The sequence below is a fragment of the Rhineura floridana genome, chromosome 6 (genome assembly GCF_030035675.1).
Source record: "Rhineura floridana isolate rRhiFlo1 chromosome 6, rRhiFlo1.hap2, whole genome shotgun sequence".
In the NCBI taxonomy this organism is placed as follows: domain Eukaryota; kingdom Metazoa; phylum Chordata; class Lepidosauria; order Squamata; family Rhineuridae; genus Rhineura; species Rhineura floridana.
The window spans coordinates 103,869,233-103,884,053 of NC_084485.1; the positions used below are offsets into that span (position 1 = coordinate 103,869,233).

The 14,821-nt window shown below is 44.3% G+C and overlaps 1 protein-coding gene across 4 annotated transcripts; it reads right to left on the reverse strand.

Moving 5' to 3' along the window:
* Positions 1-6,630: 6,630 nt before the first annotated feature.
* On the reverse strand, positions 6,631-12,094 carry DIRAS3 (DIRAS family GTPase 3). Of its 4 annotated transcripts, none has more exons than XM_061633391.1 (2): positions 11,896-12,094; positions 6,631-8,009 (listed from the first exon to the last, which is right to left on the reverse strand). In XM_061633391.1, exon 2 carries the CDS (start codon positions 7,941-7,943, stop codon positions 7,350-7,352), a length of 594 nt encoding a protein of 197 aa, XP_061489375.1. In that variant the 5' UTR covers positions 7,944-8,009; positions 11,896-12,094; the 3' UTR covers positions 6,631-7,349. The 4 variants fall into 4 exon arrangements, with proteins under 4 accessions (XP_061489375.1, XP_061489374.1, XP_061489373.1 ...); XM_061633390.1 differs by lacking the exon at positions 11,896-12,094 and adding an exon at positions 11,551-11,837; XM_061633389.1 differs by lacking the exon at positions 11,896-12,094 and adding an exon at positions 11,019-11,256.
* Between the last annotated feature and the right edge of the window lie 2,727 nt (positions 12,095-14,821).

Below are 14,821 nucleotides of genomic sequence, written 5' to 3' on the forward strand. Positions count from 1 at the left end.
GGAGTGATTAGACTCCATGCACTCGTTTGGTAATGAGATGTAAAATGAAATTACAGTACATTGTATTCCATAATGGAATGGAATGGCTTCACTGAATTTGCCCTTTATTTTGGATACCCCTAACACAAGTTTATAGGCATGTACCTTTTTAAAAAAAAAAAACCTAGTTGACGGATTATCAGCCTCAGAAGGGCATTGGGAGAGGCCTTTGTTTAAGTTGTTGGAAACAGAATTAAGAAGCTTTAGTTATTGTGGACAATCGCTAGATTTGAGATATTTTAGAACCCTATTCAGGCATTCAAACTGAACACATGAGGGCACAAATTATGTGTGTGCGTGTGCATGCATCAGACCTGCGTGCTCCACTTCCAATATTTACATGGGTTCCTAATAGCAGACAAGCTTTAATTCAGAACTCCCTGCAGACCTTCATGTTGAATACATGAAGGCCTCCAGTGGGGACATCTGTAATGGGGACAGACTTCCATGGATCGCCCCACTGTCCTTTGCATATGTTCAAACTGAATGTCAGAAGAGAGCATTTTAATAAGGTATATCAGCAGTTCTGATATATGTGAAGGTATAACTGCAGCAGATCTCCTGCAATGAAGGAACTATTACAAATGATAACTAAAAGTTTGGTTATCAACTGTGATAGATAAAATGTTTTCTTGTTATTTTCATTCCATTCATTGCCTTTTCATTATTGAACATTATGTATTTGCTAATTCTGATGCATTTATTGTAGCTATAAAGCGAAACATTGGTAATAGCAAAAAAACCACCCTCAATCATTTCCAAGAAACAAATTGTCCAATTAAATTCATAAGATGCAGTGGAGCAGTCAAATATCAATGAACCCTCTTACTCATTAGAATGCTAATCTCCCATCCCGTTACATCAACGAGAGTAAGGAACAGAGCCTTTTCTACTGCAGTTACTCCAGTTCTCTAGACCTGGGATGGGGAATCTGTGACCCTCCCGATATTGCTAGATTACAAATCCCATCATCCATGGCTATTGGTCAGGCTGGGTGGGGCTGATGGGAATTGGGAGTCCAACAAATTTAGAGGGCCATATATTTCCCATGCTTGCTCTAGAACTTTCCCCCACCAACCCCCCCATCAGTGCACATCCTTGCTTGTCATTATGAACCCCATATCAACTCCAGAATAAGAACCAACCAATAGGTTCAGAGATGTCACATAGTACACCCCTCCTTGGACTGGAAATCTCTTCAGAATGCAGTGGGGGGGGAAGGGAAGTTACATGACTGAAAGCTTCTGCACATCAAAGACTCCCTAGCTGTGAAAGCCTAGCATGGAGAAATGGCTTCTAGCCTCCCAAAGCATTTATTTTCTATGCCAAGGGAATGTTGATATGTGGGTGCACTCAGTCATTATACAGCCACAAGAGTGGCTGTACTATAGCCAGCATGGATTTTTCACATTCCGCAATGTTAAAATTTAAAATACCCCCTATGCCATTCTGATGCTTCCCATAAGCTCATTTCAAAACAAAACCTTACAAAACTTATAGTCCTGAACTCAGAAACGCTTGCTTAACAACCCTCTCAATTTTCATGGCGATACACAAAACAGTCAAGAGAGAATCGAGAGTTCAAAGTCTACAAGGAGAGGAAAAAAACCCAGAGCCCTTTTGGACTTTTTTCTCAGAGAGTTCTCATAATCTGTTGAAATTCATTAAAAATCAGCTATATTCACAGAGTACCTGTGATCCTAATACTGACCGTGCCCCATACTCTGACCTTCATCTTCTGCAGTTTAAAAGTTAAAAAAAATGTCTGGCTGATTTTTAATTAAAGAAATTTTGGCTGGAACCCTGAGATAATGTTGGGCATGCTCAGTAAGAACCAACTGTCAGAGTTCTAAAAACGAAACTCAGAGCTGCTGGGCTTGCCTAATAAGGGGGCCACACCCACAGCAGACTTTGATTTCACTTGAGACAGTAATGGCTTCCCTCAGAGAATCCTGGGAAGTGTAGTTTGTGAAGGGTGCTGAGAGGAGACTCCTGTTTCACAGACAGATCTCCACTGGGCAGACTGGTTTAACAGTTAGCCACTCTGATTGAAGGTCTATGAGGGAAACGGTGTGTCCTAGCAACTCTCAGCACCCTTCACTAGCTACACTTCCCAGGATTCTTTGAGAGAAGCCATGACTGTCCAAAGTGAAATAAAGGCCGGGTGTGGGCAGGGACAGCTTTGGTTTAAATTTGGGTGGGAGGCTACATGTGCCTGCTGTAGAATAAAAAGGTAGGGGAAACGCTGAAAAGCAATGATACTGTTCACAAAGTTTTCCTTTTGGAAAGGAAAGGGGCTTCCCTTCTGCCCAGTGCCCACCCACCCAATCTCCTCTCCTTCCCCTCCCCTCCCTGCCCCTCCCCCAGGTTAGTGTTGGACTTACGACCAGGGAGACCAGGGTTCGAATCCCCACACAGCCATGAAGCTCACTGGGTGACCTTGGGCCAGTCACTGCCTCTTAGCCTCAGAGAAAGGCAATGGTAAAACCACCTCTGAATACTGTTTACCATGAAAACCCTATTCATAGTCAGGATGGACTTGAAGGCAGTCCATTTCCATTTTCAAACATGATTGCACAGAAATAAATCCCATTGAACTCATAAAGTATGCAAATGATCAAACCCACCCTCCCTTCTCCCTCCTATCCCCTCCCTCTTGCCCCTTCCCTCCCCCTTCCTTTGCCCCTCCCTCCCTATCCCCCTCCCCTTCCAATCCCCCCTCCCCCTCCTCCTCCCCATGGTCAGTTTTACCTATCTTAAGCGTGATTGCACGGAAGTAAATACCATTGAACTCTATAAGCATGCAAATGATCAAACCTGTCCTCCCCTCCCCCTTCCTTTGCCCCCCTCCAATATGCTCCTTCCCACTTCCCCACTCCTCCTCCCCCATGGTCAGTTTCTCCTAATCTAACCATGACTGCATAGGAGTAAATCCCATTGAACTAAATAAGCATGCAAATGATCAGACCTGCTTTCCCCCTCTCCTCTCCCTTCCTCCTCCCTCCCCTCTTCCTTCTTCCTCCTCTCCTGCCCACTCCATCCCACCCTCCATCTCCCCCTGTCAGTTTTACCTATCCTAAGCATGATTGCACGGGAGTAAATCACACTGAATTCAATAAACATGCAAATGATCAAACCTGTCCTCCTCCCCTCCCCTCCTGCCTGCTCCCATCCCAGTCCTCCCCTCTGCGTTTCCTCCCCATCCTCTATGGTCAGTTTCACCTATCCAAAGCATGACTGCAGGGGAGTAAATCTCACTGAACTCAATAAGCATGCAAATGATCAATCCATTCTCAGCAAACTTGCACAGGTTCCCATTTCTTACCTCCTGGATAAAAAAGCAGGGTAAGTCACTAATAGGCAAAAAACCTTGCGGTTTAAGAACGTACCTATAGCCCACAGCTATTTCTATGAAACGTTAAAAAGCAGGGAAATTGGGCAACTATAGTGAATGCACCAGGGGAGCAAGAGACCTGACCTCGTCTCTGAGATATTGGACTGCCCTACAAATTGGTCAAAATGCAAACACCATTTGGGTTGGTCTTTCACAGTCCAATCCACTTCCTGTGTAGCTTGCAAGAATTTGGTAACATGTGCCTCTGAGCATATGGTGAGTGGTGGCAACACCTGCAATCTGCCCAAATAATAGAAAGAAGACATGTGCTGTTCTTATTTTAACAGGGAGGAAGTAACATTATTAAGGCAGTTGATATAGTTCAGATGGTCACTTTAAATATGTCTGATTTACTTTGCAATTTTAGTGAAGTTTCCTACAGGAAATCATTTTCTTTTGTTTCTATTTCTGTGAATATGTGAAATACAGCAACACTTTGCAAAATTTACACCAAAAAATCTCCAAACATAATTGCGGAATAAGGGCACTGACTTCTTCAGAATAGTCTCCAGTGGACCTCAGGAGTGTCTCAATTTGCACAAGATAAAACAGTGGGAGGTGAAATATATTCTAGCAAAATTCTAGGTGTGCTCTATGTTTTTAATTAACCGTGCCCACCTTGCCTTAAATGAAGTGGCTTAAACATAGCAGGCTGAAAACATTTATTTATTAATTAAATTTATTAGTCGCCCATCTGGCTGGCTGTCCAGCCACTCTGGGCGATGTACAAAATAAAAACATACAAGTACATTAAAACATTAAAAATCTCAACAATAATAATAAAACCTAACCCACCCCAAAAGCCTGCCTGAAGAGCCATGCATCCTCTTTTTTCCAACAGCTAGAGTCAAGGCTGAAAGAGCAACATATTGTAATCCGTCTGATTTTACATCAAACTGCAGTTTCAGACTCAACTGTTAATGCACCCGAAATAGAACATAACCTCCAATTTGAAACACAAGAGGCTGTCTTCACCATCATATGACATTGATCAATAAAAAGGCCTTGAAATTAATAAAAATAAATTTGACACAGATTTCTAGGTTGAATACTGAGGGAAATAAATTTTTCTAGATTAGATTCTCTGTAGAAACAGTAATTACACAGGAAAGAAGCAAAGTGAGAAGAACACCAACAAACATACAAAAATATAATTCTCCATCTTTGGAGATGGCAGGTGTTGCCACCACTCACCATATGCTCAGAGGCACATGTTACCAAATTATTCCAAGCTACACAGCAAGTGGATTGGACTGTGAAAGACCAACCCAAATGGTGTTTGCATTTTGACAACTTTGTAGGGCAGTACAATATCTCAGAGAGGAGTTCAGGTCTGCTCCCCTGGTACATTCACTATAGCTGTCCAATTTCCCTGCTTTTTAAAGTTTGATAGAAATATCTGTGGGCTATAGGTACGTTCTTCAACCGCAAGGTTTTTTGCCCATTAGTGATATAATATACGTTCTGAAATGGAACAATGCAAGGAAAGCTGAACTACTCTGTTTTTGAACCTGCTCCAGCACCAAGGTATTGTAGAAAAAGTGCAACGTGTACACCATTTGCAGTTTACCTGTCACCATGTTAATGAGAGGCTTTGCAATTGCATTTGCACAGGCCCACTGCCAGCACATGTCATCCTTAGGCAGCTGCCAAGGGCCCCAGGGGAAAAAAGCACATTTTTCTGGTAGCTGCCACTCCAACTTAGACCCAGCTGTTTAACTTCCCAGAATGTCCTGCAATTATGCTACATTGTGAGAAATTAAAATAGCACCATGTGCCTGGTGTTGCTTCAGAGCACTGCTGCTGCCTGCCATTGCTACCACCAGGGCCCACTGAGGTAGGACATGGCCCACTAGAGGGCACTTTGCTGAGAGACCCCTCAGCCCTACAGCCCAGCTCAGTAGCTGCCTGGCATCACCTATTAGTTACAGGCCATTGCACATGATCTTTACTATGTGTACGTTGATCAGCTCTAGCTGCATTTCAACAGGTGGCTCCTAGCACTAAAGGTTTGTCTGCTGTAAGTTACTAGTGAAATTGCAATGGCCTTTCCACAGTATTGGGGATATTAGACCCTTCCTGTATTTCATGCCACTATATACCATCCACACTAGTGGGCGTGACATAGGTGCTATTGGGGGCAAGGTCCAAAACAAACCTCAGCAATCTTTACTGTTTTTTATTTATTTAGTGCTAAGCACTGATTTGTATAAGCATGACTGTCCATTGTTACCCAGGAAATGTCAATGAAACATCCAAAATATTTGTTTTGGATTGGAAGCACACACATATGCTAAAATTGCAGGGTTTGTTTTTTTAAAAATTGTGCTATAACACTGCAGTTTAAGCAGTATTTTGCTTTTTTATGTTGGAAAGGTATTTCAGTGCTAATTCAATGACTAAGTGAAAAAAAATAACCAGGTTATAACATAGTGTTGAACATAAAGGTTAGGATGCGTGCTGAGCTGTGATCAGTTCACCTGCTTGATATGTCAGTGTGCATGGCAAAGCCATGCTCCTTAAAAAGAGATGAAAGACTAGTACTAAGGGCTTCTACACGTGTGGAAATTGTGCTACTCTTCCATCCTTCCCCCCAAAGTCAGAAAAGGGATGGAAGCAGCATAGGGAGATTACAAATGGATGACATCATATGGACTCCCTGTAAAATGTGAGAAAATGAGGGACAGAAATTCCACCCTAAATGCCTACTGTGAGAGCAGCCCTAAACTTAGATCAAGCTCATGCAGCTGACGTGGAAATGGAACATCAAGGTAACTTAAACAGTGGTCTTGGATTCAGGTTAACAGCTTCTCTGCGCAAGATCTTTATGCCACAACTCACTAAAATCCCTTTCATTACAATGGAATATGCTTACGGCCAGTTATAACAAGAAGGAGACTCTCTAATCTACAGCATGATCCAGGAACAGGGATGGTGAACCTGTAGCTCTCCAGATGCTGCTACAGATGCCCACCATCCCTTGCTCTTGGCCATGCTGGCTGAGACTGATGGGAGTTGGAATCCAACCTCTGGAAGGCCCTTCTTTCCCTAAACTTGCCTGAGACACACTGAAACACCATGTGTGCCTTCTGACCACCCAATTTAAAAGTGCAGAGAATATTTCAGCCCACTGATTCTATCTTTTTTGGAAAGCCTTGGATTGATTGCTGTTAAAAAGACAAAATATGTACACTAGGTACTTAAATCACTTTAATTGTTCACATAAAATCCTTGCCAATACACAAACACCGCATATTAAGTTTTAACATTTAATATGAAGCAACGAGCACTTCTTTGGTAAGGAATGCAGTTTCTCCTTTCCTACAAGCATATAGATTCAAAGAACTACAGTAAATGATAAAAATAATCATTTGCCATAGTCAGTGTTTGATTTTACTCTGGTTAAGATCAATCTGAAAACTTTTACTGAAGTATATACAAACATTAGACAAAGTACTATTTTTGTTTGTGTCTGGCATACTGACTGTAGCCCTAGTGTGAATCGCTTGTTCTCTTGAAGCATTTGCATAAATGATCGCTTGGAGATGGTTTACAAAGCAGTGGTAAAATGCAGACATCAGAGTGCTTTTGTTGCTTTTCTTCATATATGTGACCATAGCAGCTTGTCCTGTAGTATAGATGAGTAACACTGGCTGTTGCAGGGGGCATGGACGGTGATGGCAGTTGTTTTTGAATGCTTGCTAGCGCAGAAGAAAACATGCAACGACCCAACTTTCATCAAGTGAACATTCAAACTACCTAACCAAAATTTATTAAACTACAAAACAAAAATATCCTGGGTCAACTCCTCTGAAAATTTCTGCTCCAGACATGCTCCAGGGCATGTGAAATAATGTTCTGTAAGAACAAGTCTACGCTCCTATTTTAAGGGGAAAAAGATGCAGTGCCTGGCACCTCACATGACTGAACATTTGCCTTTCAGTTTATCCTTCTTGCGCTGTTGCTTAGATTTCTTACCATCCACCTGGAGGCTGACACTTCTCTTCTCCAAATTCAAGAGCTCTTGGAAAAGCTCCTGCACATTGTAGTTCATTTTGGCCGATGTCTCCATGAAGGAACATTTCCACTTGGTGGCAAGGACCTCTCCTTCGCTGGCGTCCACCTCCCTCTGGGTGTCATCACTTTTGTTTCCCACCAACATGATAGGGACCTTCTGAATGTCTCCTTTGATTTGACAGATCTGTTCATAGATGGGCTGAAGCTCTTCTATTGACTGCCTGCTGGTCACGGAATACACCAACATGAACGCGTGGCCCTTGGAGATGGACAGTCTCTGCATGGCAGGAAACTGGTGGCTCCCAGTGGTGTCTGTGATCTGAAGGGTGCAGATACCTTTGTCGCAGCTGATCACTTGGCGGTAGGTGTCTTCCACAGTAGGAATATACGTCTCTCGGAAGGTTCCCCTTACAAAACGAAGAACCAAAGAACTCTTGCCAACCCCTGCAGCTCCAAACACGACGACTCTATAATCATTACTTTGTTCCGGCATGTTGCTCGTTCAGCTGGGCACAAAAGAAGAGTCCTGTGTGTTTACATACCCCCTTGGGAAGTAGGCCTGTTGAGGGAAAAAACCCAGCAACTTAGGTATAACAAGAGGTTCTACTGTGTCATTGAATTCAGCAACACCTCTCCCTCCCTCTCATATTTCAAGCTAGCAGCAGAACCAAGCAAACCCCTGGGCTTACACTTTTGGAGGCAGCCCTTCTATTATCAGATTCGCCTGCAGCTATAAGCTCCGCCATCAAGAGAAATAGGGTTATAATTGCCCATCCAAGTGGAGATCAACCAGCCCTCCTCATTAATCCTCTTCTGTCCCCAAGCAACAGAACACCCTGCAGCTGCAGCAAAAGCTTCAGGATTGCCCTTCCCCCTTTGCTAGCCCCAGCACTCAGCTATTTTCATTTTCTGCTTTGGCACGGAGGGAGAAAGGGAGATGTTGGCTGCAAATCCCAGGGGTTTATTGCTTCCATTTCTCCTGTTTTGTGCACACGCCCACGCTGGCTCTCAAGAATCAACAGGCTCAGCAATCCAGCTTGCATTACTCAGAATGAAGGATGCAGATGAATACATACAACCCCAGTGTGCTACCTCCTGGAATAATCATAGCTGCTGGCTGGCAGGCAATAAGGCAGCAAACATACCTGCCTTGGCCACATCCACACCATACATTTATTCCACTATTATTCCACTTTAAACACTCATGGCTTTCCCCCAAGAATCCTGGGAAGTGTAGTTTGTGAAGGGTGCTGAGAGTTGTTAGGAGAGCTCTATTCCCCCTCACGGAGCTACAATTTGCAGAGTTCTCTGGGAAGAGGGTTTGATTGTTAAACCACTCTGGGAATTGTAGCTCTGTGAGGGGAAGAGGGGGTCTCCTAACAACTCAAAGCACCCTTCACAAACTACACTTCCCAGGATTCTTTGGGAGAGGCCATGACTGTTTAAAGTGGAGTAATCGTGGAATAAATGTATTGTGTGAGTGTGGCCCTTGTAGGTTTGACCCACCAGCTCCATTTCAGAAAGAAAACACTGGCACAAGTCTTTGTGCTGCAGAGTTGTGACCTGCACACATCCCAGACAGGAAGACCATGGGATTTTCATTATTATTTCACCCTCCCTCTATAATACATACATATATACCAAGGAGGAACTCCGCTTTTCTCTGCTGTAAGTATCCAGGAGTATGTCCCTGGACACAGAGCAGCATGGGATGTAAAACTACTGAAAAGAATGAACAGGTACACCTCATGCTGTTGATACTCATTTTGACGTCTTACAAGGAATTTCAGGACTGCCTGAATAACAGTGTAGTCCTAACCACATCAGTTCAGAAACCCTGTTGAATTTAGTGGGGCTTACTCCCCATAAATGGGGTTATGATGGCAACTAATCCATTATCACAGGGGTGGGGAACCCATCTCTCTCCAGACGTTGCTGGATTAGAAGTCTCATCATCTCTGACCATTGGCCATAGTTGCTGGGGCTGATGGAAGGCTAGGAGTCTGAAGGGCCACAGGTTCCTCAGTCCTGCATTATCAGGTTTCTCAAGGTCTAGGTGAGATACTCAATCCAGTATAGAAATACCATCTTCAGTCCAGACAACATACTTGTCTCAAGTTACTATCTTAAGCATAATTTTGGGGTACATATTGCTTAATTCAGAGTGACTTCCTTTTGAACAAATATGCACTGCACGGGATTGTGCTGTCCCAAGAGCATCAGAACACTTTCTGGGGAGGGGAGGCAATATTGTCTATATTGTTTGCCAAGACGACAGTATCAAACTGTTGTAAGGGATGGGAAAAAATAGTCCAAGTTCCTTGATGTCAGGATGTTTTGGCATCTGTTTTTTTTCCATCAATCCTGATACTACCAGCCAAAAATCCAACGTCCAAACAAAGAAGTTACACATTTTCAAGCCTTCTTGATGAGCAATTGTATAGTTTCTCTGAAGCGAGACAATTCTGAATGTTGTCAGAATGTTTTCCAGTTAATTTATTTATTCGATGTGCCATTGTTTTAGTGGCATATTTTACATCTCTAAATTTATTTTGTACTAAAACACAGTGAGATCTAGCTTGTGGTGGGTACGTAAATTTCAGTACCATTAACAAGGTTAGGGATTACCAAGTAGTCATCATATTACAAGTACAGATCTGCTAAAGCCTCTTCCCAACTTGATTTTCTTCTGCTTTTCCACACCTGTGTTGTTTCCCCAAACATCATGGAGAACAGCCAGCGGTTTTTGAAAAGAGACCAGCCTTTAAAGAATCTGAAGTACTTTCCCCAGGTTATGAGAAGACACTCTCAGGATTTAAAAAGCAAGAATGCTAAAAGAACAGAATTATGGGAAATTTCCCCCCACAGTGTAGGTGTGTCAGCTAGTTCTGTAGCAGGCCCCAATGCCTTTAACAGCTGTATGACAGAAGGAAACTCAGCAGGTGAAGTTTGCCATCACAATATCCACTTGTTGCAGAATATTAATCTGTGGAACCGTTACAGACACAGGAGCCCAACCTACTCACACATCTCCTGAAGCACTGAATTAATGTGCAAGACAGGTACTGATCCCACCCCTGGATACAAAAAGCAATTCTTAACTCTGCTTTGTCCCAAATACTTTCTCATGGTCAGCTTCTTCCCCAAACTCTGGCACCTCCTCATTGGGAATATGACTATTTGCCATCATGAGAACTCAGTAGGGTCAGAAGATTTTGGACCTGGATGTGCAAGACCAGAATTCAAATCCTACCTTAACCAAAAGTGGTGGGCAAGTCATATTCTCTAGAATCTAGAAACACGAGAAGCTGACGTATGCTACTTTGGATATTCGCCCAGGATTTAAGGCAGAGGCTTTTAACTGGAAAAGTCAGGGCTTGACTTCTCCTGTATGCAAAGCATGTGCTCCCCCACTGAGCCATCTCTCTCTCAACCTGAGTTTTTCCATCGACAAGAAGAGGGGTAATGGCAACCTACCTCAACGTGCTATCCTGTTGCAAACAGAATGAAGACGTAAGCAAGTTAAAGCACCCCACTCATAAGCCTCTGAACAGAGAGTAAGTCTCACCGGAATGGGGATTTTCTTCCAAACAGCTGTTGCGCAGGCTTGAGATGTAAAGGTGTTCATCATAAGCAAACACACCCGTTCTCACACGCTATATATGCAGCGCTAACAATCAAAGGGCGGGGGGGGCGAGCGAGCCGGCCCGCCCCCCATCCTGGGCAGGCTAGGGCAAGTCTCAGCAGGATCTGGCAGGAAGCATCACGACGGGCTCAGATTTGGGGGAACCAGGCTGGCGTGGATGCCTTCCGCTACCCTCTCCAACCAGGAATAAGCAATAACAAGAAGCCGTCTTCCATCCTAGCCTCTGGGCAGTCGGCAACGAGGCCTTTTAACAGCTCGGTAGCTCAAAGGAAGAGACAGCATCTGAGTAAGAAGACCAGTCTCTCTCGCATACACACACGCACGCACGCACGCAGAGCCTTGCTGGAGAGTCAAAGGATGAAGATCTTTGTCTTACGCTGAGGACATCAACCCCCTTTTCTCACTCCCTAACCCAGAAAGGGAGGGGGACAGGACACCCGCCCACCATCGTTACCTCTGTTTGTGGCTCTTCCAAAAGCTTGGGAGGCAAGCCTGCCGGGAGTCACCTGGGGCGGCACTCCGGGAAAATGTGCTCCTATGAGCCCCTGCGGGGTAGTCCGGGCAGGAAGGCACCATCGCGCCAGGAACAGGGCTGTCTCTCGCCTAGTTCTTCCCTCGCGCTCACCAGCTAAGCCTGCAAAACACCTCCCGGGACTGGAGTCTGCCCAGCCCCGCGCCAGCTCGGTGTTGCTGATAGAGGCGAGAAGCAGCGATCTAGCTTTACACACACCCCTATAAATGGAGCATCCCCATTCAAGCCACTGGAGTGGAGCGCTGATCGTATTAAAAGAAACCAAACCTGGGGAAGAAGGCGAGTTCTTTGCTTTTATGTAAAGACTAGAGAAAGCGCTTCCTAGCTGCTTTGCTTGTTTTTAAAAGGAGCTCCTTCCATCTCTTCTTTGGCGAAAGAGTTCTGTGGTGCTGGCTGTTTTGCAGGGAAATAAACCACGCACGCAAAACCACGTCGCTCTTTAGAATGTAAACAAAGAAGAGCTCTTGCTGCTAAGTTCTGGACCAAGGGCTGGGCCTAGTAAAACAATTGACAAAGGGTCTCATCACAGGTCACACAGGGGGCCCCACCCTCACCGTTTTGTCTGGTTCCATCTCCATGCTTGGGCAAGGGTGCTGCACCTGTTGAATTTCTGCTGTGTCATCTAGCTTTAAAGGCATATAGAGCTACTGCCAGAAGAAAAGTACCAGTGGCAGACTTCTTGTTTCAGAGCTTGCCCATCATCTGCAACTACTGCTGTTATATAAGCAGTGCATATACAAATTTAGAAGGCTTCCATACATACTATTGAGTTCTTGCAAACGCGGCTGCACATTTGCAAAAGGAGAAACCAAGGAAAAGAAGTAATCTAGCGTGTTATGTGTGTGGCAAGCATAAGTAAAGATTTACACACAAAGGCACACACACTTTTTTAAAAAAGCAGATTTGTGTGGTGCAGAGTACTAGTGATGCACAAAGAATATTTGTGTTTTAAAAATTGAAAAATCTCATTTGGATAGCTGACTCCCATCAGGTGTCTATGCATTCATTCAATTTGTTTTGTCAATGATGTACCACTAGGGAGACTGCCACATCCCTGTCAATGATATACCAATGGTGGAGCATCCCCATCTCTCTCCCACACTGACTATGAACCTGATTTTCCCTGCCTTCCTTCTTCATATGTAGCCCCCTTCTGCACTGTGCATTTAAAGCTCTATTATACCACTTTAAGCCATGACTATTAAAAGTGGTATAATAGAGCTTTAAATGCACAGTGCAGAAGGGGGCTACATATGAAGAAAGAAGGCAGGGAAAAATCAGGATGCGCTGGTATAGCACAGTGGGGAGGAGAACCTGGATGGAAGTCCAGAGTCTGTGAGTTCAAATCCCCACTCATGTCTCCTGGGTGTGAAGGGCCAGCTAAAGATCACTCCCACAGTGAGTGGCTCAGGGGTTACATGCCCTGCCACCTGTGCAGCCGTGGGCAAGGTGCATAGTCCCAAGGAGCCCAGTTGCCCCCCAGCTGGCAGTTGCAGACAAGGAAGGGGCTGGCTTGTGCAGCTATGGCAAGCTGAGCAGGCCCTAGCCAGCTGGAGAGGACTAGCCTCAGAGGGAGGCAATGTTAAACCCCCTCTGAATACCGCTTACCATGAAAACCCTATTTATAGGGTAGCCATAAGTCGGGATTGACTTGAAAGCAGTCCATTTCCATTTCTCCCCCAAAGAATCCAAGAACTGTCATTTGTTAAGGGTGCTGAGAGTTGTTAGGAGGCCCCTGTTCCCCGCAGAAAGCTACAGATGAACAGGTTTTATACATCATAGCACCATCAGTGTACAGTGTGCACCATCAGTATTTTACAGAATTGCATAGGCAAAAATAAGATTGGTCCATCCCCTCAAGGAGCTTACAATCACATTGTCCCAGAGACCAGGGTGGATAGACTGTAGGTTTGCAAGGTCTACTTTGTTCGGTTGTTTAGTTTTTAGCCAGAACTCTGAGATCCACTGACCAAAGTTTGGGGCAAAAGGCTTACACTTATTATTAAAGAATTCTGAGCCCAGGAATATGTTTTGAGTACCAGAACTGAATAGAGCTTACAGTCCTTCCACACAAAAATCTGCTCCTGGATTTCTTTCAAGATTTCTCCATTTCAACAGTAAATTTTAGGGTGAACTGGGAATCATTTGTTGCTGGTGCTATTGTTGGGAGTCAGAAATCCTTGCCAATCTTTTGCAAATTAGGGAGCAATCCTACTATGGGAAGCCAGCGTAAAGTACTCCAAATCCAAACCCCTTTTTGGGGGGACTCACTCAGCTCTCAGCCAGCGTATCTCCGGCTGACCGGAGATTGAGGACTGATGCTGGCGTAGCCCCGGCTCAGCTGGAGTTCTGCCAGATCCTAACTCGCTCATCCTGGCAAATCTTGGGTTTGGATTGCTCCCTTACCCAAAGATCAGAGCTTGGAAAAGTTACTTTTTTTGAACTACAACTCCCATCAGCCCCAGCCAGCTTGGCCACTGGATTGGGCTGATGGGAGCTATAGTTCAAAAAAGTAACTTTTTCAAGCTCAGTGGGTACAGATCTCTCCAGCCAAAGAGAGGAAGACCCTCAAGCTGCCAAACCAGCAGACATCAGAGAGTGAAAGTAGGAATTTATATTGCAGTCCAATGCATTTCGGGTGTTGATTAGGGTTGCCAGGTTCCTGTCCTGAGACTGATCCTGTATCTTTAGGAGAAGAGAAAGTCAGCCAAGTGCAGGTGTTCTTGCAACATTGTAATGAGAAAAACCACAAGGTGGAATTCTCCTTTCCCCAGTGCACAACTTTTAAAGATACAGAAGACCTCTTGGTTGCCAGGCCTGGTCTCCAAGAGGTCTTCTGTATCTTTAAAAGTTGTGCAGGGGGAAGGAAGAATTCCACCTTGTGATTTTTCTCATTACAGCTTTGCAAGAACACCTGCACATGGCTGATTTTCTCTTCTCCTAAAGATACAGGATCAGTCTCAGGACAGGAACCTGGCAAGCCTAGTGTCAACACAACCCTTTGTCAACGGCAATCTGCAAAACTATATATATAAAAACACAATTAAAATCAATTACAGAGTAAATTCTGAAATATAAAAACAACTACCTTCTGGTCTTTCCTGCATAGATAATAGAAAGAAAGAAAAAAATAGAGGCAGTGGGAGAAGAGAGAGAAAGGAAAAATACAGCTAAGTGTCTATAAAGCTTGGAG